The following is a 21,911-nucleotide window of genomic DNA, read 5'->3' on the forward strand; positions in this document are numbered from 1 at the left end:
AGGTGCTTCTCCTGGTCTCCCATGCGGGTGCAGGGCCCAAGGACTTGGGCCATCCTGCACTGCCTTCCCGGGCCATAGGAGAGAGCTGGCCTGGAAGAGGGGCAACCAGGATAGAATCCGGCGCCCCAACCGGGACTAGAACCTGGTGTGCCGGTGCCGCAAGGCACAGGATTAGCCTGTTAAGCCACAGCGCCGGCCTTGGGGCTCTTTTTCTTAGCATGTGAGGTCTCTGCCTTGAGTATAAGCCTATGTTGCAGGATTTTAAATCCCTGATCCGTGTATGTGTATCTGCCTCAAGCCATGAGATCCTGGATCTATGTGTGGGTACATGTCTCACAGGATCAGGTCTCTACATGCACTGTTGGTGTACGGCATGGATGTCAGGTCTCTAAGCTGTCTGTGGGTTCATGTTGTAGGGTTTGAGGTCTCTGTTGGTGCAAGTCGATCGCTGTATGTGGATGGCAGCGTCTGATCTCTGTGCGAGTTTGTAGAGGGTGTGGGGGCTATTGAGTTTGTTGTTCCATGTCCCATTTTGTGAGATGCATCACCTGTTTGGTGGGGTTTATCTCTGAGAAAGTGTTTCTCCTTGCAGTGTGTGTGTGTGTGTGCGTGTGTGTACATGTCTTGGGTCTGGAGGTTGGATCTGTTTGGGGGTATATTTCCCAGGATGTGAGGTCCCTGGTCTCCTAGTGGGTGTGGATGCTGTGATGTCAGCTCCATACCTCTCTGAGTGTATACATCTCAGATGGGAAGTTCTACGTGTTTATGGGTTTAATCCCAAGGGATGGAGGATTCTGAGCTGTTTTTCTTTTTTTTATCTTTTATTTAATGAATATAAATTTCCAAAGTACAGCTTATGGATTACAATGGCTCCCCCCCCCATAACTTCCCTCCCACCCGCAACCCTCCCCTTTCCCGCTCGCTCTCCCCTTCCATTCATATCAAGATTCATTTTCAATTCTCTTTATATACAGAAGATCAGTTTAGTATATATTAAGTAAAGATTTCAACAGTTTGCTCTCACATAGCAACACAAAGTGAAAAATACTGTTGGAGTACTAGTTATAGCATTAAATCACAATGTACAGCACATTAAGGACAGAGATCCTACATGATTTTTTTAAAAAAATTGATTAATTTTCTATGCAATTTCCAATTTAACACCAAGTTCTTTTTTTCATTTTCAATTATCTTTATATAGAGAAGATCGATTCAGTATATACTAAGTAAAGATTTCATCAGTTTGCACCCACACAGAAACACAAACTGTAAAAATACTGTTTCAGTACTAGTTATAGTGTTACTTCACATTGGACAACCCATTAAGGACAGATCCCACATGGGATGTAAGTACACAGTGACTCTTGATGTTGATTTAACATTTTAACACTCTTGTTTATGGCGTTAGTAATCTCCCTAGGCTCTAGTCATGAATTTCCGAGGCTATGGAAGCCTTTAGGGTTCACCGACTTCGATCTTATTCCGACAGGGTCATAGTCAAAGTGGAAGTTCTCTCCTCCCTTCTGAGAAAGGTACCTCCTACCTTGATGGCCCCGTTCTTTCCACTGGGATCACACTCACTGAGATCTTTCATTTAGGTCTTCTTTTTTTTTTTCCCAGAGTGTCTTGGCTTTCCATGCCTAAAATACTCTCATAGGCTCTTCAGCCAGATCCAAATGCCTTAAGGGCTGATTCTGAGACCAGAGTGCTATTTAGGACATCTGCCATTCTATGAGTCTGCTGTGTCTCCCACTTCCCATGTTGGATCGTTCTCTCCCTTTTTGATTTTATCAGTTAGTATTAGCAGACACTTGTCTTGTTTGTGTGATCCCTTTGGCTGAGCAGTTTTTCATGTGTGTCCAACAATGAGAAACTCTGCTCTTTGGGGATGTTATGTTAGATTGGTGGGAGATGTCCGATCTATTTGGAAGTATGCTGCTTCAAGTGAGGTCTGTGTACTGTTTGCCCTATTTGGCTCTGGTGGCTGGATGATGACACCCCAAAGATGTCCACTTCCTAATTCTTGGAACCCATGATTGTGCTAATTTACACAGAAAGGGGGGTTTTACAGATTAGATTAGGGTGAGCATCTAAGATGGGCAGAAACCCCAGAGTCCCTGGCTAGGCCTATGGGAATCACAGCATCCTTATAGGAGGGAGGCATAAAGGCAAGAGTCAATGCAGTGACAGAAGCAGAGAGAAATGATGATGCTACAGTATTAGCAGAGGTCAGAGAGAGAGAGAGGAGAGGGCTGGGTACATGGTGGGGGGAGCGGCTGGTGTGAAGGTGGGGGTCTGGCACTGAGCTCAGGAATGCAGGCGTGCTCCAGGAACTGGCCTCTCCCCGAAGAACTCCAGGAGGAAGTCGGCTCTGCCAGCACCTTGACTTTTACCCTGTAAAACTCCTTGTCGGGCTTCTCATCTGCGGAAACGTAAGACAATAAATTTGTGTTGTTTTACGACCAAACGATTGTGGTGGTTTGTTTCAGCAGCGACAGAAAACGAACACGATGTCCCAGGTTGGGGTGCCTCAGTTTGGTTGTCGGGGCACCTCCCGGGATGTGAACTCCGGGACGTGTGTGTGTGTGTGTGTGTGTCTGATGGTGGAGGTGTCTGGTGTCCATGCTGATGTATGATCTGATCTCTCCGTGGATCTGTGTTGCATGGTGTCAGGTCTATGATCTGTTTCTGGTGTTTTCCTGGCCTGTGAGGTGGCTAACTTGATTGCGGCTGTGTGTTGCAGGATTTGAGCTCTCCGATTTGTTTGTGGGTATGAGTATGAGCATGTGAGCTCCCTGACCTGTGCCATGGTGTATGTCCCACACACGGTGTGAGTTCTCGGAGGTGTTTCTGGGCATACGTCATGGTTTTGAGGGCTACAGCCTGTATGTGGGTGTGTTTTTCAGCACGTGACTCACATGGCAGTGAGAGTATATTGTGGGGTTTGAGGGCTCAGCTTGGTTTCTGGGTGCATTTCCAGGTAGTTGGTACTGTCCTCACTTGAGCATGAACCATCCCAATCATCAGGTGGATGATCTGCCATTGGGTAGAATACCATGCTCTTTGCGGGCATGTGCCCCACTACGTAGGGGTCCTGCCCTGTTCTTTGGCTTAGCTCCCAGAGTGGGAGTGCTCTGATCTGTTTGTGGGTGTATCTCTGATATTTTAAAGGTCTCACGTCCCAGGGATTGAGATCTATGATCTGTTTGTAGGATGTTATTTCTCTGAAGTGCTTGTGGGCGGACATCTCAGCTTGTACGGTTTTTTGATCTTTCCGTGAGTGTGTGTCACAGGATGTGAGGTCTCTGTTTTTTGGGCGTGTGCTTCCTAGAATTTGAGTCATCTGAGCTGTTTGTGTGTGTCGCAGGAGCTAAGGTCTTTGAGCCGTTGCTTGGTGTATATCTAGGATGTGACGTCACTGATCTCTTTGGGTGGGTGTGTGTTCCATGATTGGCAGTCTCTGAATTAGTGCAGGTTTTGCCTCTACCCTAATTATTCTGTGAATTTTGTTTTGGGGAGTCTACACCCTAAGGCTCAGAAGGCTTTCAAAATCCTGGATTTGAGGGGTCCCGGTCTACATTTCGGGGGTGGGGAGTTCGTGGGGATGTTGGCAGGGACTGTGTGTACATTAGGAGCTCTCCAAGCTGTTCAGCTTACCTGAGTCCTAGGATACGTGGTCCTTGAGCTCTTTTGGTTTCAGAATTGCTCCACCTGTTTGGGAAATATTTTCAGGTGTGAAGTCTCTATTCCTTTTTGGAAGTCTCAGTCTCATTAGGTTGTTTCCCCCCTCCCCCCGCCAGGGTCAAGGTCTCTGCGCTTTGAATAGGGGTGTGTGGAGCAGGAAGTGAGTTTTCTGAGCTGTTTGGGGGGGTCTATATTTGGTGTGTGAAATCTCTTAATTCTGTGCAAAACATGATGTCTCTGAGCTTCTTACTTAGCTGCCTCTCTTTTCAGTGTGTCTGTGGCCTTCAAATGACAACTCTGATGTGTGTGGGTGTCTGTGCCTAGTGTGTCATTGCTCTAGACTGGTGTGGGCCTGTGTCCCAATGTGATATTATGGGTTGTTGGGATTTTTCTGAGCCGTTTCAGCCTCTGTTTCTAGTGATGGTGAATTATGATGGTTTCAAGCCTCTGAGGTGCTGCACCCTCTGTGTGCTAACGTGTGAGGTCTCTGATTGCTATGTCCCTTGCTGTCAAGGCCCCTCAGCTGTTGGGCTGTTTCCAAGGGTGAGGTAGTTTCTGTTGGGGGAGTCTCATTCCCTGGGATGGAGGTGTCTGACTTATTAGGGGTCTGTTTTCAGGGTTGGAGGTCTCTGAGCGGTATGGCATTCTGTTACCAGTTTCTTATGTCTCTGAGATGTTTGGGGGTCTGTACCCAGGATGTCATGTCACTGAGCTGTCTGGGGCTCTGTGTCATAGAGCGTAGTTGAACTCTGAGCATTTTGGCACTGAATGTCTGTTGTGCAAGGTCTCTGGCCTCTTGGTAGGTCTACTTTCCAGGTTGGAAGGGTGGGAGTTTGTGTCCCATCACACAAGGTGCTGGTAGCCAGGATGTGATGTCTATGAACTGTTTTCATCCATCTCCCGGGTTAGAAGTTTGGGGGCTGTGTCCACGGTGTGAGGTCCCTAAGCTGTTCTGGATCTGTGTCCCAGTTAAGATCGCTGTTTGTAGCTGGCTTGGCACAGATTGAGTTGATCTGTGTCCATGACTGTCAGGTGTCTGAAGTCTTTGTGGACATAAGTACAAAGTGCACGTTCCACGAATGGTTTTGAGTGCAAGATGTGGTATTTGAGTCCTCTGGAGGTCTGGGTTTAAAGTGGGAAGATTCTGAACTGTGTGGGGATCTGAGCCTAGGGTAGGTTTCTAAGCTGTCTGGGGTTATGCCAGGATGACCTGACTTGGGGGCTCTATCATAGAGTGTGAGGTGTCTAGGCTATACACAGGATTGGCGTGCAGAGTTTCAGGTCTCTGATCTCTTCAGTGGACCACAGCGTGGGGCCTCTGAGCTGTTTGGGGGCCTCAGTATACAGCGACTCTGAGCTATTTTGGGGAATTCTGCATCCAATTATGACATCTCAGGGGTGAGTTCTGGTTGTGCTAGCGCCTGTGTTCCTGAGTGTATGTGATCTTGGAGCTCTCTAGTATGGCATCTAAGATGTGAGGTCTCTGAGCAGTCTGGTGGCCTGAGTAGCTGTGAGATCTCTGGGCTGTTTGTCCACCTTTGTCCCTGAGTTTGTGCCCACTGAGAAACTGGAGGGTCTTTATCCCTGACTGTGAAGTCTCTGAGCTCTGCGGAGGTCTCTAAGCAAATCTTCAAGGCCCTGGGTGAGTGGGTTACAAAGCACTGGTTGTCTGTTCCCAGGTGCCCTGACTCAGAACGATTTAGGAGCCTGCTTCAGAAGGTGCTCCAAAGACATTTGTCCCCAGGGTATGAATCCTCTGAGTGGGCTGCTTCCAGGATGTGGGATCTTGGAGCTCTTGGGGTTTTTCTGAGACTTGACTGTGAGTTGTTTGTGGCACTATGTTCTAGAGTAAGGGCTCTGAGCAATCTGGGGGTCTCTGTGCGAGGGTATGGGGTTTCAGAACCATCTGGGGGTCTGTGGCAGAGTGTGAGGTCTCTCGGGTATCGCAGGCCCTGACAGCCCCGCTGTTTGGGTGGTCTATCCCAGGCAGCATGTGCAATGTGGAGGTCTGATAGAGTGTGGATGGTGATATCCCAGGGTGTGAGGTCTGGGTCGTGTTTGTCCATCTCCTCTGCAGAAGGTAGGTCCTCTGATGCGTGTTTAGTCCCGATCCCAGTGAAGCAGCTGTGAGATCTGAGCTGTTTGGGTGTCTGTAGCTGTTTTACAGACGCTTGCGTATTATTTGGGGTGTGTGTCTCAGGGTACGTGGTCTCCAAGAGGTGTGGGGGCGGTGTTTCAGGTCTAAGGAGCTGATTTGGAAGGCCTGAGTATGTAGGTGTCCCGTGCGTGAGATCTGGGGATTTGGGGCAGGGTCTCGGTCACAGGGCATGAGAGGTCTTTTGGGATGTTTGGGACTTCTGTCTCTGAGATATCTGCGCATGTGTCACAGCACGTGAGGCCTCTGAGCAAAACCAAAGAGCACTGGCTCGCCTTCAGGCCGAGGGCTGATGAGGACAAGCGAGCAAGCGAGCGCATTTGCAGCGTCATGGCTTGCCATGCAGGTGCTCCAGAAACACCTGCAGCAGCTTCACCCGACTCTTCCCCTTTGAATGCAGGGGGCAGGCTGAGGGTTCGAAGGCTCTGAGAGCAGGGAGTCCGGCTAGGATCCGGCCCACACTGCTGCATCCCCACTGTGCTCCTGGCTCTGCTTGGTTATTTTGGTTTACGTCTAGTGACGATGGTTTGTTTATCTAACTGGACTGAGCTTGTTTTCTAAGTGTGTTCAAAAATGTAAGGATAAGGAGAGCTTTATGTTGGGTCAAGATGCTATGTAGATGATGGTACAAGGGGGTACACGGTGCCGGACCAAATGGGGAGGGTTAGGGTCAGATGGCTGAGGTCTGAGGGACACGTCCCTGGGCAACCGCAGCGCCCTGGGCTATCATCCCCCACCCCCTCCTACACACGCTCCTCAATCTTCCATACCTTGTTCGGTCAACATCTCACTTTATTGATGCCTACTCCAAGCTGGGTAGGGCTGAGGGCTACACAAGAGGAAAACCAGATTCAGTCCATGCCTGAAGGTCCATCTAAGGAGTAGGGAGGGACAGGACGGACACACAGACGAACACACAGACCTGGCATCTGATAGCAGGGCACATAGTCTCACAGAGGGGCACTTGGGCACAGGTAGTCAGGAAAGGCTTCCTAGAGAAGACCTCGTGGCGCGGGGGCGCGGGGGAGCGGGGAGCGAGGGGCGAGGCAGCCATCAGAACCTTGGCCTTTTGTACATTGGGAGGCAGGTAACTTCTGAGAGCAGTGGGCCCAGGCTGAGTGCGAAGGGCTGGGGCTGGGGCTGGAGCTGGGGCTGGCAGGCAGCAGTGGCTTCCCTCTCACCTCACCAAGTCCTGACAGGGACACTTCCCCTTCCCCTCCCCCCATGTCCGGCCTGTACTCCACCTTCTGCCACACGGGCCCTTTCCTGGGATCCACCTCCGTGGTTTTCAAGGCTTCCCTGAGACAATCCACGGGGACCAGGTGCCCTACCCAGTGCCTGGCACCTCCTCAGCGCCCTCCCAGTCAATGCACATCATTGTCCTAAGTGCTATCTACCGATTATCTAGGTCTTGCTTCCAGCTCTTCCAGCAGGCGTCGTGCCCCAGGGCAGGGCTCCCGAGAGCCCCTGGGCATCTCCCTCTGTACTCCGTGAAAGCAGAGCTCGGTTCCAGCCCACTGCCAGGGCTGGCAAGGTCTGGGCTTCCTTTCTTTCGCTGGCCAGTGGGCCACCGGCACCCACTCCCCTTCCCCTGGCATGTGGGTGTCCACTTCTCAGACACGCAGCCCTGCAGAGCCTGGCCAGCTCTTAGGGCCAACAGTAGGCAGTGTGGGAAGCAGAATGAGCCCCTTTTCTTGCACTAGGACAAAGCTTCTGTGGCGAGGAAGCAGCTTCCTGTCAGGCTGGGGGCGCTGGGCTCTGATGTGTGGGCCCGCCCTGGGGGTTATTTCCCCATGCTGTTGGGGCAGCAGGGAGGAGGCCTGCAACGGACTCCTCGAGCTCCAGGCAGAAGCAGGTGCAAAAACACACATCTTTTTGGGGGAGCTGGGCTGGAGCATACCCCCAGTGGACCTCCTGCATGGGCCCCGAATCCCAACTGCAGAAAGCCCTGGCGTCAAAAGGTGGGCGGGGCTTCTAAGTGCAACCCACAGGTGGAGTCGGGGCAGGGAAAGGGGACACCTGGAGTTGTCCTCACCATAGCCCTGACCCTGGAGCAGCTGGAGCAGGCGGGGGCAGGTGGAGGCAGGTGAGGCCCTGGCAGTCATTCCCCGACAGGAGGGCAGCAGTGGGGGAGGGGTGGGCAGCTTCAGGCCCCCTCAGTCAGTCTGGCATCAGACTTCCAAGGGCTAGAAGAGGTATTTGCGGCAGGATTCAGTCCCACACTTGCATTCAATACGGACCCGCTTCTTGGGGGAGCCGGGGAGGCCAGCCAGGCCAAAGTTGGAGTCCATGCGAGTGCTCTCCATGTCCACGGGGTCCACTGTGGAGTCACAGCCACCGATGGAAGGGAAGGAGGGAGGAGAGTTGTTAGAAGGTCAGATGAAGTGTCCTGCTACCCATTCTACCGCGAGACACCCCCCACCCCAGGATCTTGGGGCTGGGGAGCAGTGTGGGATTTGAGGTAGGAGAGGTCTTGGGGGTAGGGCCAGGGCTCAACCCTGGGGGATGGGTGTTCAGGCCAGTGGGGGGGGGGCTGTTGGGGGAGGTGAGGGCCTGTCAGGAAACAACCAGAGGAGCTCTCAGGTGGAAGTCAGTGATGAAAGCCCCCCGGGGCACCCAGTGGGGTGTCTGGACTCTCCTGCCATGGAGGAATGACCTGGCTGGAGGCTATACAGGTGTCCACAGGCTAAGGCCAGAGTAGGTTAAGGGTGGGGGGAACTACAAGGTTGGAGTGCTGGTTAGGATCCTGAGAGACCCTCTGAGTGTCTCAGGGCTGGGGATTCAGAGTGTGGGAGTAAGGACCCCCACACACACCCGGGATAGGCAGGGAACCAGGAATCGCAATGGGAAATGGGAGTCAGGAAGAGTATCTTAAAGCCCCTGCCCAAGTATTTCCCTTGGTTCTCTGAGTGACTGGTGAGGGCTGCCTGGAGGAGGGGTCCTCATGTGCTATGATGCTGTGTGCGTCTGCTCCCAGAAACCCTTGCCACCCCTACCTTGCATGTTGTAATCAAAGGTGAGCTCCTCGCCTGCCCGGATGGTTCTTGTGGCAAAGAAAGCAATGCGGGGCAGCCGTTCGTCAAGGTTGTCTATGAAGACGTTGTACACCTGCAGGTTGGGGTCACACTGGGCGAGAAAGAACAGTGGGGGCGGGGTGAGGAGGCGGCCGGCCTGCCCCTCCCAACCCCCTGCCCTCCTGCTGGGAGTACCCACACTATGGTTGACAAAGTGGGAGATGTTGCCATAATAGGCGGCATCCACGGTATACACGTCCTCCACATAGTCCAGGTCGAAGAGGTAGGTGGCGCCCTGGCGGTCGTAGATCTGGCCCCGCCGTTCGGCCTCCTCTGAGGTAATGATCTGGGGAAAGGGCCAAGCAGGAGGGGAGATTGGCCACAAAGGTTCAGGAAAGGCAGCCTGTGCCTGCCCACCCCTACCTTCATCCCCCAACCCCCCCCCCCCCGCCCCGCTGCTGAAGAGCACAGTGAGCACGGGGACACAGCCGGGCCATCATGCAGAGGGTCTGTCAGCTCTTCTCAGGGCACTGCCCACTTGTCCTCAGGCCTCTGGATAGCATGGGGAACCTTGCAAGGGGGCAGAGGCTGGCACAAGAGATAGGGTAAAAGAAAAATTCCTGCTCGTAAGGCTTCCCAGAGCCTCCTATCCCCTCGGGACAGAGCAAGAGGCCCTGGGGGGCATGGGACGTCAGTGGGCCGGGTGTGCAGGTAGCACCGGATCACGGGCAATGAGGAGACCTAGGGCATCATGAGGACAAGAGAGCCTGATCCAGGGCCAGTGGGAGTGTGGAAAGCAGCACAGCATGGCTGTGCAGATGGTGAGAAGAGAGAGGATGTGGGATGGGGGTCAAAGGGACAGAGAGAATGGGAAAGAGAACAGAGAGAGGCAGAGTCAGGTGGAACACATAGGATGGTAGCACGAAAGACCCAGGTCCAGACAAGAGACCAAGACTCCTGGAGAAAGTCCACGGCCAAGAGCTCTCAGAGCCCAAGATGGCAAGAGACTAAGGCCAAAACCTTGAGACAGAATGCCAGAGAGAGATGGGCAGAGGGAGGGGAGATAACAGGAAAAAGAGACAAGAGTTCGGGTAATGGCCTCCACGGGCCGCACGGTGCCAGCGCCAACAGCTGGCAGCCAAGACGGCAGTGGCCTCTCCTCCCAAGTCTCCTCCTCCCCAGCTGTCCTAGCGAGCGCGAAGCCACCCCACTGTCCCGGCACCAACCTGCTCTCATCTCTCACATGCTGTCAGTGGATTCTCTACCCCAGCATGGCCCACCCTGCCAAGCTCTCCTCTCTCCCCTGCAGGGCCAGTAATTGCCGCCTCTGGCAGGCCCCCAAAGTGCAGGTCACCATGCCTTGCTCAGGGTGAGGGTCCCACAGTACCCGGGACTGTCCCTCCTCACCCTCGAGTGCCCTCCCCTGGGTTTCCTTCCCCGTCTCTGCCGGAACACTGTGCAGCACACAGCGGACATGCTGTAACTGCTGTGTACTTCCTGGGTCCCAATGACAGCTCAAATACTCTCTTCCCCCCGCCCCGTGTCTCTTCTTCTGTCCATCTCCCTTTGTCACAGGCCCAGGTCCTTGGCCACCCTCTTCACGTGGGCTAGGGACCAAGCCCTTGCTTCTGGGCTTGCCTGCCCTCTTTTCTCTAGCCAGGGCAAGCACGCTGGCGTCCTCTTGTTTGTTCCCTGCCTGTTAACGCTGCCACCGCCAGCCCATGCTGGATCCAGCCCTCTGCCCACACGGCTCACTGGCCCATGCTCCAGTTCTTCCTTGAGAAACCTGGCTCCCTGACACTCAATTTTTGTTTCGTTCATTCATTCATTCATTCATTCAGTGGATTTTTCTTGAGGCCTACCCTGTGCCCAGCCCCAGCTTGCAGGGGTGCCAGTCAGGAACAAGGCCTGGTTTTCAGCCTCAGGGGTTACAGGATGGTGACAAGAGACAGACTCTGATATCCACCGTGCAGGGCAGCGCTCAGAACAGAGCACTTAGGGTCAGAGGGGCAACGGAAAAGAAATACTTCCTGCAGAGCAAGGTGCAGACCCTGAGAGAGCTGTGACGCCAGAGTGGGGGCTGCCACCTCAGGGTACAAGAGCCCCAGGGGTGTTCCGAGGCAAAGTGGATCAAGGTCAGTCTCCCTGTACCACCGTGCCTTGTGGAGAGTCAGCTCCAATGCGCCTTCTCTGGGCCGCCTTCCTGAGCCTCCTGTTTGCCACCACCGCAGGAGTTGGCCGGCTTGCTCCTGGGATCAAGGCAGGAGCAGCCTCTCCTGGCTCATACACAGGACGAGTGGGTGGGAGGGAGCCATCTTTGGCCCTGCAAGCCCCTCCGTCAGCCAGGAGGTATGCCTGTGTGCTTCCCGGCCTCTGTCGTCCCACCTGTTCTGCCCCTACCTGCTTCCCCAGTCTCACCAGGAGTGAGTCACACTGCAAGCCCTCCAGGGCACAAACGGTTCCTCCCCTGGCTTCCGTTCAGCCCCACTCGGTCGGTCGTGGTGGGGCCACCTTGAAAATTTCAGGCAGAAAAACTTCCACGTCTCTGTACCCTAGCGGCTCTTTAGAATGAATGGGGAAGATGGGCTCTAAGCTGGCAGCGTGGAAAGGCTGCTGACGCAAACAGGAAGTAGCAAACTAGGAGGCAGCTGCTGCTCTGCCCCCTCCTGGCTGGGGGATCCTGAGTGTTCTGTCTCTCTGACACCCATTTCCTTGGCACACCACCCCCACAAAAAGCCCCCAGGCCTGGCAGAGCACCAGTTTTAGACACTTGGACCTGTTCTCTCTGTACCCACTTTACAAGCTTTGTGACTCTGAGCAAGTTACTACTGGTCTCTGGGCCTCAGTTTTCTTAGCTGTAGAAGGGGAAATGATGGTCCTGACAGGGGCTCTTGTGAAGAGATCCAGCCAGACTGCATTCCCTGCTGGGCGGGAATGTGACACCGACCACCGAATGTGCAGGAGCTGGTGGGGCAGCTCAGACGGTGGGCACTGTGGCTGCCGACTCCTGTGTCCCCTCAGTGGAAGGACAGCATGGTGTACAGGCGTGGTGGACGTGTCCTCCAAAGCCTAACACCCTGGCAACGTCTGGGGCAGCACCACATCCTCCAGCGAAATCGTATTTCTACAACCTAATTTATGAATATTCACCCCAAGTGGGATAGAGACCACAAATAGGCCCCTGTCAGGTCAGGTTGGGTTTTGAGGCCAGACAGCTGAGAAAAATCCTTGGATTTTCTGCATTTTGGACCATACTGGCTAACAATTACGTAAATTACCTAATTGTGTACTGAACGCTGTTCAAAGTGCTTTGTCCCAGTGCTGCACATGTAGTAACTTGTCTAACACTTTTAACTAGCGTATGAGGTGGGTGCTATTATCATTCCCATTTTCCAGATTAGGAAACTGAGACACAGACAGGTTAAGTGACTGCTGATGGGTGCTGGAGTTGATGGGATTCAAGCCGGGGCAGCCAGGCTCCAGGGCCCATCTTCCCAGGCTGCCTCGTCAGAGGGGGTGTGGGAAAGATGAGTTTGGCTTTGGCAGTGCTTGGGGACCTGTGGCACCGTCAGAAGGACCCTTGGGTCTGGGGGGCAAGCCAGAGGGGACCTGGAAGTCCCCAAACATGGCAAGAGGAAGGCCACGAGATAGCACAAGAGAATGTGTAGACAGCGGGCAGGCTGAGGGCAGGAGTGAGAAGGGCCCTGGAAAGGAGTAAGGACACTAAGGAAAGTCAGCAGTCCAGGGCACTCTGAGACGGCCTGTGGGGTGCAGGCTCCCCTGCCCTCGGCCGTCAGGATCCTTTGTGTAGACAGCTTTCCCTCCAGGCCCCAGCATGGTGAGGCTCAGGACAGCCCCCAGGCCTGGCAGCACCCCATGGCGTCTAGACACTGCTCCAGAGCGTTGGCACGCTGAGGGTGTGGACCCAGTCTCTTCCAGACAGCCTAGACCCCTCCTCCTAGGACAAGGCCACTTCCTTCTGATCCCCAGGACAGCACGGGTGTGGACATTTCCTAAACCAGACCACCAGGGTCCTCTGGAATGTGGCAAGCTCAAGCTGGGGTCACTGTGGGATGTCGGGGCCAGTGTGGGGTACAGACCCCTCTTCCCGCACAGTGTCAGGACCTTTCCTGCTCCCGCTGTCAGGAACCCTCTGGGTGTGGCCACCTGCTTCCTCCAGACCATCAGACCCTTTGTCCAGCACGAGGAACCCATAGGGTTCTTTGGGGTGTGGGCGAATCCTCAGCCAGACTGTCTGAGTCCTCTGTGCTGTACACCCCTCAGGGGCCTACGGGAATAAGAGGTTTGGGGGGTTTCACGTTGGCAGGGCACACTCATGGGTTTAAACACTCAAGGTCCAGGGAGGCCTAGATGTCCCCCAGTGCATGAGGAATCGCCCCACCCTAAATGGCCATCATAGAATAGGACACTTCCTGCTGTAGACACCTGCTATTCACTCAGATCTCTTGTGTTTCCCACATGCACACACGGCTAAAGCACATGCCCCGGCCTCCCTTGCATTGGAGGTAGGACCAATGCCAGCCATTGGGAGCAGGGACGTGCACTGTGACCAGGTCTGACCCATTAGAACCCACCCCTAGGGCCGGCATTGAGCTGCCACCGTTGACACCTGCATCCCATATCGGAGTGTTGGTTTGACTCCTGGCACCTCTGCTTCTGATCCAGCTCCCTGCTAATGTGCCTTGAAAGGCAACAGAAGATGGCCCAAATCCTTGGGCCCCCGCCATCCACTTGGGAGACCCAGATGGAGTTCCTGGCTCCTGGCTTTGGCCTGATCCATCCCCAGCTATTGTGGCTATGTGGAAAGTGAACCAGCACATGGAAGATGGATCTCTCTCTCTCTCTCTCTCTGTCTCCTGCCTTTCAAATAAATCAATCATTAAAAAAAAAAAAGCACCCACCTTCCCTATTCCCTACTTGGCCCACCTACCAGGCAACGCTAGGGATCTAGTGTGACTCCGGGGCTCTAAGACACAGCTGAGGCATGTGAGGGAAAGGCCTAGGTGTGTGAGTCGCTGTGTGAAAGGAGGCATAGCCACACAGGACTGCTCCAGGAGTAAGCTACCTTTTAATGGGCACAGCCACTAAAGCCTTGCGGACTCCTACTACAGTGGCCCAGCAGCCTGCAAGTCCAGAGGAGGAAGTAGGCATCCTCCATCCCAAGCGTGTCTACATCCGACACCACCCAGCTCGTGCTCCTTCTGTGCAGACCAGGAAAGGGGCTCCTTCGGAGCACGCCCCGCCTGGCCCGCGGGAGACGAGAAGAGGAAGCACCTTCCAGGTGCCGCAGTCGTGTGCCAGACCACACTGCCCTGGGCCCCAGTTCCTCTCTTTCTGCTCGGCCTGGGACCCTTGAAAAATCCACCCCGCTGGGAAGGACTTCAGCATTCTTTAGCCATTAGCATGGCCAAGTTGTGATGTCCCAGCTTGGAATACCAGCCCCTGCCAGGCCTTACCCATAGGTTCTGGGCACATGCTGCAGACACATGATGGGAAGAGTTGTGCGCAAGTACGCACGCACACACACACACACACTCTCACACACCCCAGTCCCATCTCCCTACCTCTCCCACGTACTCCATGACGAAGCTGTTCTTGCGGATCTTCTCCAGCGTGCGCACACCCCAGCCACGCCCATCATCTGTGCGGAAGATGCAGAGGTCATAGCGGATGCCCTTCTGTACCACGCGATTGGGGCAGTCATAGCCACAGCGACAGCGGGAGTTGCACTCATAGATGGGCAGCCCGGCTCGTAGCCGCACCTGGCCCTGGTCATTGTAGGCAAACTTGTGCAGGGACGCCCCAGGGCAGCAGCCTCCAGCAGGTGCCGACAGACAGTCCTGGCACTCGCAGCCCACGGCTACCTGGTTGAGGGTGATGCCCTCCCCAACCCGGTACTCGTTGATGTACACAAAGGCCCGTGGGGGGCCGTCGAGGTCCACCTCATTCTCCACTGTGATGCGTCCCAGATGGTTGCGCTTGGCATTGAGCTCCTGCTCCCAGCGCCGAAGCGCCCGCCTCTGCTTGGCTTTCTGTACCAAATAGTTGGCCAAGCTTGGGTCCAGGTGCCGGGGTGGCTTTGACCGGTGGTGCCGCCGCAGCAGCTCCCTTTCTAAGTCCTTGTGGAACTGCTTGAGGATGCGCACGCACTTGAGATTCTGTCGGGGCTCCCAGGTGCTCTCTGAGTCTGGGTATCCGCGCCACTTTACCAGGTAGTACTCCTGTTCCTGTTGGGGGGCCAGGACGGACAGGGGCACTGTGAGTGGCAAGACCCTTGGGCAACCAGCTCTCGTGGGCTTCCATCCAAAGCTGACAGCTAACACCCACCCCATGCCCCACCCTTTTTCTGGACTGGGCCTGCAAGGAAGAGAACGAAGTTCCAATCCTGCTCTCCCCCTTAGTACTTGGCCAAATTTGAATCTGGAAGTGAATCTCTCAAACCCATTCCCTCCTGACAGCTTTTGCTCGCAGCCCCACCTCCCACATCTATCCCTTAGCGCCTCCTGCCAACCTCCCCTGCAAAATACATCCAGACTCTGATCCCTTCAAACCTTCATGACTGTCATCACCGTCAGGGCTGGCCTGGGCCCCCATTCCCACGGCCCCCCTCACCCCTACAGGCTGCCCTCCACACAGCAGCCACAGCACATGCTAGTTCAACAGCCTGGGTACAAACCCTCAAGCTCCCTTAGCTTTGCTGCCTCAGGCATGCTATTTCAATGTGTTGGGCCACAGTGTGTAAAATAAGAGCTAATATTTTTTTTTCTAGCATTCATTATGTAGTCTAAGCAATTTAGAATAATATTTACTCATTTAACCCTCACGAAGCTCTATGAGGTAGGTGCTATGGATCATCCCCATTTTACAGATGAGGAAAGTAAAGTGCAGAGGGTTCTGGTAAGCCAGATTTAAACACAAGGCTTGCTGGCTCCGGCCTGTTCTTTTGACTCTCTTGCGGGTACCTCCTCTGACAGCAGTTAATACTTAACAGTTTCCAGGCACAGGGATTAAATGAGTCTCTGAGAGGAAGCGCCTGGTACACTGAAAGTGCCCGGTGACCATTAGCTATCACCAGCTCACTCCTGGGCTTAGCATCTCAATCTCTGCGACTGGTTTACCTTCCTAGGGATGTGGCACGAGACATTTACTTGGGGATTCATTCTGGCTTCTGCTCCCCTCAGAAAGCCACTTAGTTTTCCTACCTGTAAAATGGGGAGGAGAGAGAGGCTACTCATCCTAGTTTTCCAGGATCAGAAGAGAAATTTCCCTTTTAGGCACAGATTGGGGTGGGGGGGGACACATAACCCAGTAGGAAGCCAACTTCCCAAGATCTACCCCCTTCCCCTAGGGCCCGGTCACTGCAGACTCACGCGGATCTTCTTGTAATCACACAGGTACTCGACTTCAAAATCATAGAGGTTCCTCTTAGAGATGCCAAGGGCAGGACAGGAGAGCTTGGCCAGGCGGCACAGGTCCTGCAGTTGATTCCAAGAAGACTTGCAACACACACTGCAGCCTGGAACGACAGGGCGGAAAGAATCATTACTGGGCAGCCTGACCTGGCCAGCCGCTCCAAATCCTCACTGGGCTACCCCAAGTCCTACCTAAGACGTAGTAAAATTGACCCCACAGGTCTTCCCCAAAGTGGAAAATTCTGCAACAGCAACCGGCCACTCCAGGGAACCCCAGTGCTGACTGCCCAAGGCTACCCCTGGGGCAGTGAACTTCAAAGTGCCGCCAAGTGCCATTTGCTACAGGGATTGGCCTAAAGGATTCTTCCCAGACCTTCAGACTCCCTCTACACTAGTCCTAAAACAACCTAGCTTCTGGATCACCTTTCTTTCCACTTTGCAAAAGAAAGGGACAAACCCCCCCCCCATCTCAGCAGGGTGCATTGCCCAGGGAGGGGGTGGGGAGGGGAGGGGATTAAAACCTCCAGGGTACCAAACAAAGGCATAACTGGAAAGACTGGTCCTCAACCCCTTATCTGAAGCTCCTGGGCTAGATGAGCTTTAGAATTCAGCATTTTTTTGGATTTTAGAAGTGTAGCTCTAGGTATGTCCTGTCCATTTGCAAACACTCCCAGCCTGGACAGGCACATCAAGCCATAATCAAGTGTACTGATAGCTCTGTAGCAAAAGTGCAAAAGGTTCACATTAAGTAGTTGAAATAAAGATGTAAGATAAGGTAACCTCACTGGACAGTCCTGCCTTATAATCAATCTCCTTTTGCCATGAATGGTGCCAAATTTAAGAAAAAGCTTTCAGTACTCAAGAGATTTTGGAATGATGAACACAGGACTGTGGAATGACACTATGTTACAGGAAGCTTCCTTGAATGGTTAGTCTGGGTACTTTAAACCTACAAAGTATGTTTCTTCCACACTGTATTCTGACTCTCTGTCTCAACCACATTTCTGTGAAAGGTGAAACCGCTCTGAAGTCAGCAACAGGCAAAGCAATCTAGGTTAGTGACATCCATTCTTTGAAACATCCCTGGAATCTTTCTGGGGCTACCAAGATCATTCAAGACCGGATTTTTAAAAACAATGTATCCTTCTTTCTGATGCAAGGCACCTTCTTAATTAATATGCTTTAGAAGCCATTTTATCAAAGCATGTCACAGGGCACTTCAAGTCCACGTCCCACTTCGTCTTTCAAAACTGTCTAATATTTGCTACCTGCCTGCCATTACCAAACTCCAGCCTATTTAAACTCAGGACGAAACAGCCTAGATGTCAATCTAGAAATGTACAAGAGCTTTTCGTAATTATTCCGTGGGCTCCCCCCACACCCTAGGCAAGGCCTAGTGGAGACTCTGAGCCTGGGCCCACACTTTCCTCTCCTTGCGATGCAATCCCTTCGCATGCACGTGAAATCCGCCCCCCCCCAACCCTCTCAAGTGGTCCCTGTTAACACCTCCTGCCACGGGCTCAGGCGCGGACCACAGCTGGGCTCTCCTGCCCCGCAGAGGTCCCCCTCCCACTTGTGGAACGCACACTCCTCGCAGCTGTCCGCACACAGAGGAGCTCCCCCAACATGGTCACCCCGCTTTCCTCGCACATGGGGGGAGTCCGGCTCTCCCAAGAAGGAAGCTCCTATTCCCCTCTGCTGGAGGAACCCTCTCCCTTGAAGAGCCCCCCTGGGGGTCCGTCGCCCCTTCTCTTCCCTCCCCTTCCGGCGTCTCGCGTGGACACCGTACGGGTAACGGTCACCGGGGGCCGGTTTTCCCGCGCGCGGGCGAGGCCTCCCCGACAAGCCCCTGCGCGTGCGCGCGCCGCTCCGGTCGCGATCTGCGACGCGCGCGCCCCGCTCCCGCGTCCCCACTTAGCCCCGCGGCCACCGCGTTCCGAGGAGCGCGCCCCCTCCCCTCAGCCCCGCCCAGCCCCGCGCGCCAGGCCCGCGCTCCCCGAGCCCCTTCCTTTCTGCGCCGGGTTTCCGGCTCCGGGCTCCGTGGCCTCGGACGCCAGGACCCCGAGCCCGCGACGCCACCCCTCCAGCCCACCCGGCCCGGCCAGCGAGCCCGCGCCTCTGCCGCCACTGCTTCACCTTTTAAATTTTCCGCCATCTTTCCCCACGGCTAACGACATTCGGGCCTAGCCGGCCTCGCGAGAAGAGAGCTCGCGCGGGCGTGGCCGGGAACGCGCAGCCTATTGGCCGCGCCTCCCCGCGAGCAGCACCGGCGAGGACCAACCGGCGAGCCGTGACCGGACCCCTCCCCGCCACCCGGCTCGGTCCCGGAGGCGGGTGCTCGCCGCGCTTTCCCAGAGTGCGTCTGGGCGGCGGCGGCGGCAGCGGTAGCGGTAGCTGAGGGTGCCTGAGGCCCTGCCCGTTCGCCGGTCTGTCTGTCACGCTGGTAGCCAATCACGTCGTCAGCCAGTCGTACGGGGGATTCTCCGTCCTGTCAGACCCCCAATTACCTCCGTCAGTCAGTCCGTCACCACATTTTAACCCCAAGCAGGCCGTGACCCAGCGTGGAGCAGCGCCACGGACAGCTGCCCAATCAGTTGCCCTATTCAAATAGGCGATGGGTCAGTCTCCCCAGGCAGGTGTCTCGCCAGACCCCGCCTCCTTCACATGCTCTGTCAGTCAATGGCAGCATCCGTTTGTGCCTTGGGCCAGCTGCGACTCCCTGGAGGCAGGCCCCCGGCTGTTAGCCAGACTGCCCTTCCCACAGACGGTCCCCGCAATGGCGCAGGCCAGTCAAGCAGCCCTTGCCCTGGGACCAGCTCCTAGGTAGATCCTCTCATCAGCTCCGGCATCCAGCCTTGGCCGCAGGCAGGCAGGCAGGCAGGCTGTGATTAGGTCAGGACAAGCTGCCGTTGGTTACACCCCACGCACACCACCCAGCTAGGTCCCAGAGCAGAGCCATAGCAACTAGAGGGACAATTATGTTTCCATGCCACCTGTCATTGGCTCAGCCAGCCTGGCCTTTCCCAGGCGACTCATCTCAGCCTCGGGCAACGGACCATGGGTCCTTCAAACCAGCCACTGCCCTCTGCTTTTCCGCACCCCTGGGAGAGGCTGGCATCCTGTTAGGGCACACGGCCCATAACCACATAGAACCATCGAGGCAGGCAGCTATGCTGGTCTTGCTGCTGGCCAGCTGGCCTGTGACCCATTCCACCTGCCTCTCATCGTAGTCAGTAGCCCACTGATCTCAGCATCTAGAGGGTGACAGGTCAGCCAGCAGAGCATGGAGCCAGGCCCTTGTGTGCCGTGATTCAGTGGAGGTGGACCGTTGGTGGCAGATTTCATTTCTCCATTCCCTCAGGCCAGGCCTGATTCCTGTGGCTCCTCTGCCTCTTAGTCCCTGTGTTACATAGTGCACCAAACAGTCATGCAGTTAACTCAACAGATATTCCATCTGCCTACCAGTCCAGGAACATGGCTGGCCTGTCTGACATTCTACCCTGCCTGCCACGAATCCAACAGTCAAGGGCTTAGCTAAGTCCTACTTCAGTCCCCTAGCCCTATTTTAGAACAGAGAGTAGATGCTGGTTCTCACGTCCCACCCCCCACCCCCCAGTCTCCTTGGACAGACAGGGCCCTCCAGGGACATGACAGTGATGGAAGACATGACCGCTGGCCATCTGGGCCTGGAGAGGAGATTTAAGAGCCTGGGTTCTGGAGCCTGGCTACCTGACTGCTTGGTTCTACCAGGCACTCAACTGTGTGGCCACAGGCAATTTTCTCACCTGTACCACCTCAAATGAGTGATTCTGGCGTGGGTATTTCCCACTCATCTGAAAAATGAATCTTTCTGGATTAACACCTTTGTAGGAGACCTCAAAGGTAAGAGCTTGTCCTATTACGACTGTGTCCTATTTCCAGCTATCTGTCCATTTAGCCTTAATTTAGTTCCTACTGTATATCCTGCTCTGCCCAAAGTTCAGGCCAAGGCAAGTTTTATTCATTGCAAGTGGCACAGATTTGGCCTATTTTCATGCACACCTCATACTGGAGTGTAGCACACATACATAAAAGCACATGACCATGGGTGCATGGTGTGATGAATTTTTCACAAGCTAACATACATGTGGAGTCAGAGTGTGGGTTATAAAACATCATCAGCCAGGGCTAGTGTTGTGGCATAATGAGTAAAGCCACTGCCTGCAGTGCCGGCATCCCATATGGGTGCTGGTTCAAGTCCTGGCTGTTTCACTTCCAATCCAGCTCTCTGCTATGGCCTGGGAAAGCAGTGGAAGATGGCCCAAGTCTTTGAGCCCCTGCACCCATGTGGGAGACCCGGAAGAAGCTTCTGACTCCTGGCTTCGGATCAGCCCAGCTCTGGCCATTGCAGCCATCTGGGGGAGTGAACCAGCGGATGGAAGACCTCTCTCTCTCTCTGCCTCTGCCTCTCTGTAACTCTTTCAAGTAAACAAATAAAATATTTTTTAAAAAATCATCAGCCAGGGCATCTAAATCATTTAACTGAAATCAGCCTGCATCTTACAAGTGCAGTGGGCCCGGTAAGATGGTGTCACCTAATGACATTGCACCCATCTTAGTTTGGGTAAGTACACATTATGATGTTCACGCAACAAGAAAATCACCTAACAATGCATTTCTTGGAATATGTCCCCATCCTTAATTGATGCATGACTGTACTGGTTGAGTCATAATTTAAATGGCAGCACTTTTTTTTTGTCTTTCTTAGTAATACATAAAATAATGGTGCATTTTGTAGTCAATGATGACTCAGGATCACTGAAGTCCAGCAATAACGATAACAACAACAACAGCTGTGAAAATAGCACCTGACATTTCCAGAAGCCTGCAAGGATCCTGACACTTGGCAGAATCGCCTGGTTTAATTCCCAGTGCAGTCCCATGAGGAAAATATTTTTATCCCCATATTAAGGACTGAGGAAACTGAGACCCTGAGGGATCAAGCAAGTTGTTCACAGTTCTTTTTTTTCTTTTTAATTTGAAAACAGAGAGAGAGAGAGAAAGAGAGAGAGAGAGAGAGAGAGAGAGAGAGAGAGAAACATGCTCTTCCATCTGCTGATTCACTCCCCCAAATGTCCACAACAGCTGCGGCTGGGATAGGCCAAGGTCAGGAGCCCAGAACTTGATCCAGGTCTCCGAAGTGGGTTGCAGGAACCCAAGCAAGCAGGACTGGGTCTCGAACCCAGGCACTTTGGCCTTGAGTGTGGGCACATCTAGACTGCGTGTGCCAAGCACCTGCCCCTCACAGTCAACTCTTCTACCCAGCACTTACAGCAGTTCAGAGGTTGTGGGATGGAAGTTCTCTTCCAGAAGAGGGGAAATAAGTGACACTGACAGACCCTGCTCCCTAGACCAAGTGTCCATCTGCCTGCCCGCGGTGGGGTGGGGAAGTGGAGACAGGGGTGAAGAAATGAAAAAATTACGGAACTAGAGACTGCCTCCTTCTCTAGCTCAGGGCAAATGTCCTTGTCCTCAGGGAATTCTTAAGGGGCAAAGCTAGCTCCCGTGCCCTCCATCTCCCTCCCTCACAGCTCCCACCATCTCCCTCATTCTCTCCCTCTTCAACACCCCACTGCCACCCGCGCT

At 54.2% G+C, this 21,911-nt stretch overlaps 1 protein-coding gene across 2 annotated transcripts; it reads right to left on the bottom strand.

The window, feature by feature from the left end:
* Positions 1-1,277: 1,277 nt before the first annotated feature.
* On the bottom strand, positions 1,278-18,516 carry SUV39H1 (SUV39H1 histone lysine methyltransferase). 2 transcript variants are annotated; one of them, XM_062183970.1, is made up of 8 exons: positions 18,423-18,516; positions 16,245-16,390; positions 14,439-15,101; positions 9,053-9,199; positions 8,836-8,965; positions 8,080-8,159; positions 3,658-3,711; positions 1,278-2,422 (listed from the first exon to the last, which is right to left on the bottom strand). In XM_062183970.1, the coding sequence occupies exons 1-7, from the start codon at positions 18,439-18,441 to the stop codon at positions 3,697-3,699; spliced, it is 1,200 nt and encodes a 399-aa protein (XP_062039954.1). In that variant the 5' UTR covers positions 18,442-18,516; the 3' UTR covers positions 1,278-2,422; positions 3,658-3,696. The 2 variants fall into 2 exon arrangements, with proteins under 2 accessions (XP_062039954.1, XP_062039953.1); XM_062183969.1 differs by lacking the exons at positions 1,278-2,422; positions 3,658-3,711 and having other exon boundaries at positions 6,588-8,159.
* Positions 18,517-21,911: the final 3,395 nt, after the last annotated feature.

The sequence above is a fragment of the Lepus europaeus genome, chromosome X (genome assembly GCF_033115175.1).
Source record: "Lepus europaeus isolate LE1 chromosome X, mLepTim1.pri, whole genome shotgun sequence".
NCBI lineage: Eukaryota > Metazoa > Chordata > Mammalia > Lagomorpha > Leporidae > Lepus > Lepus europaeus.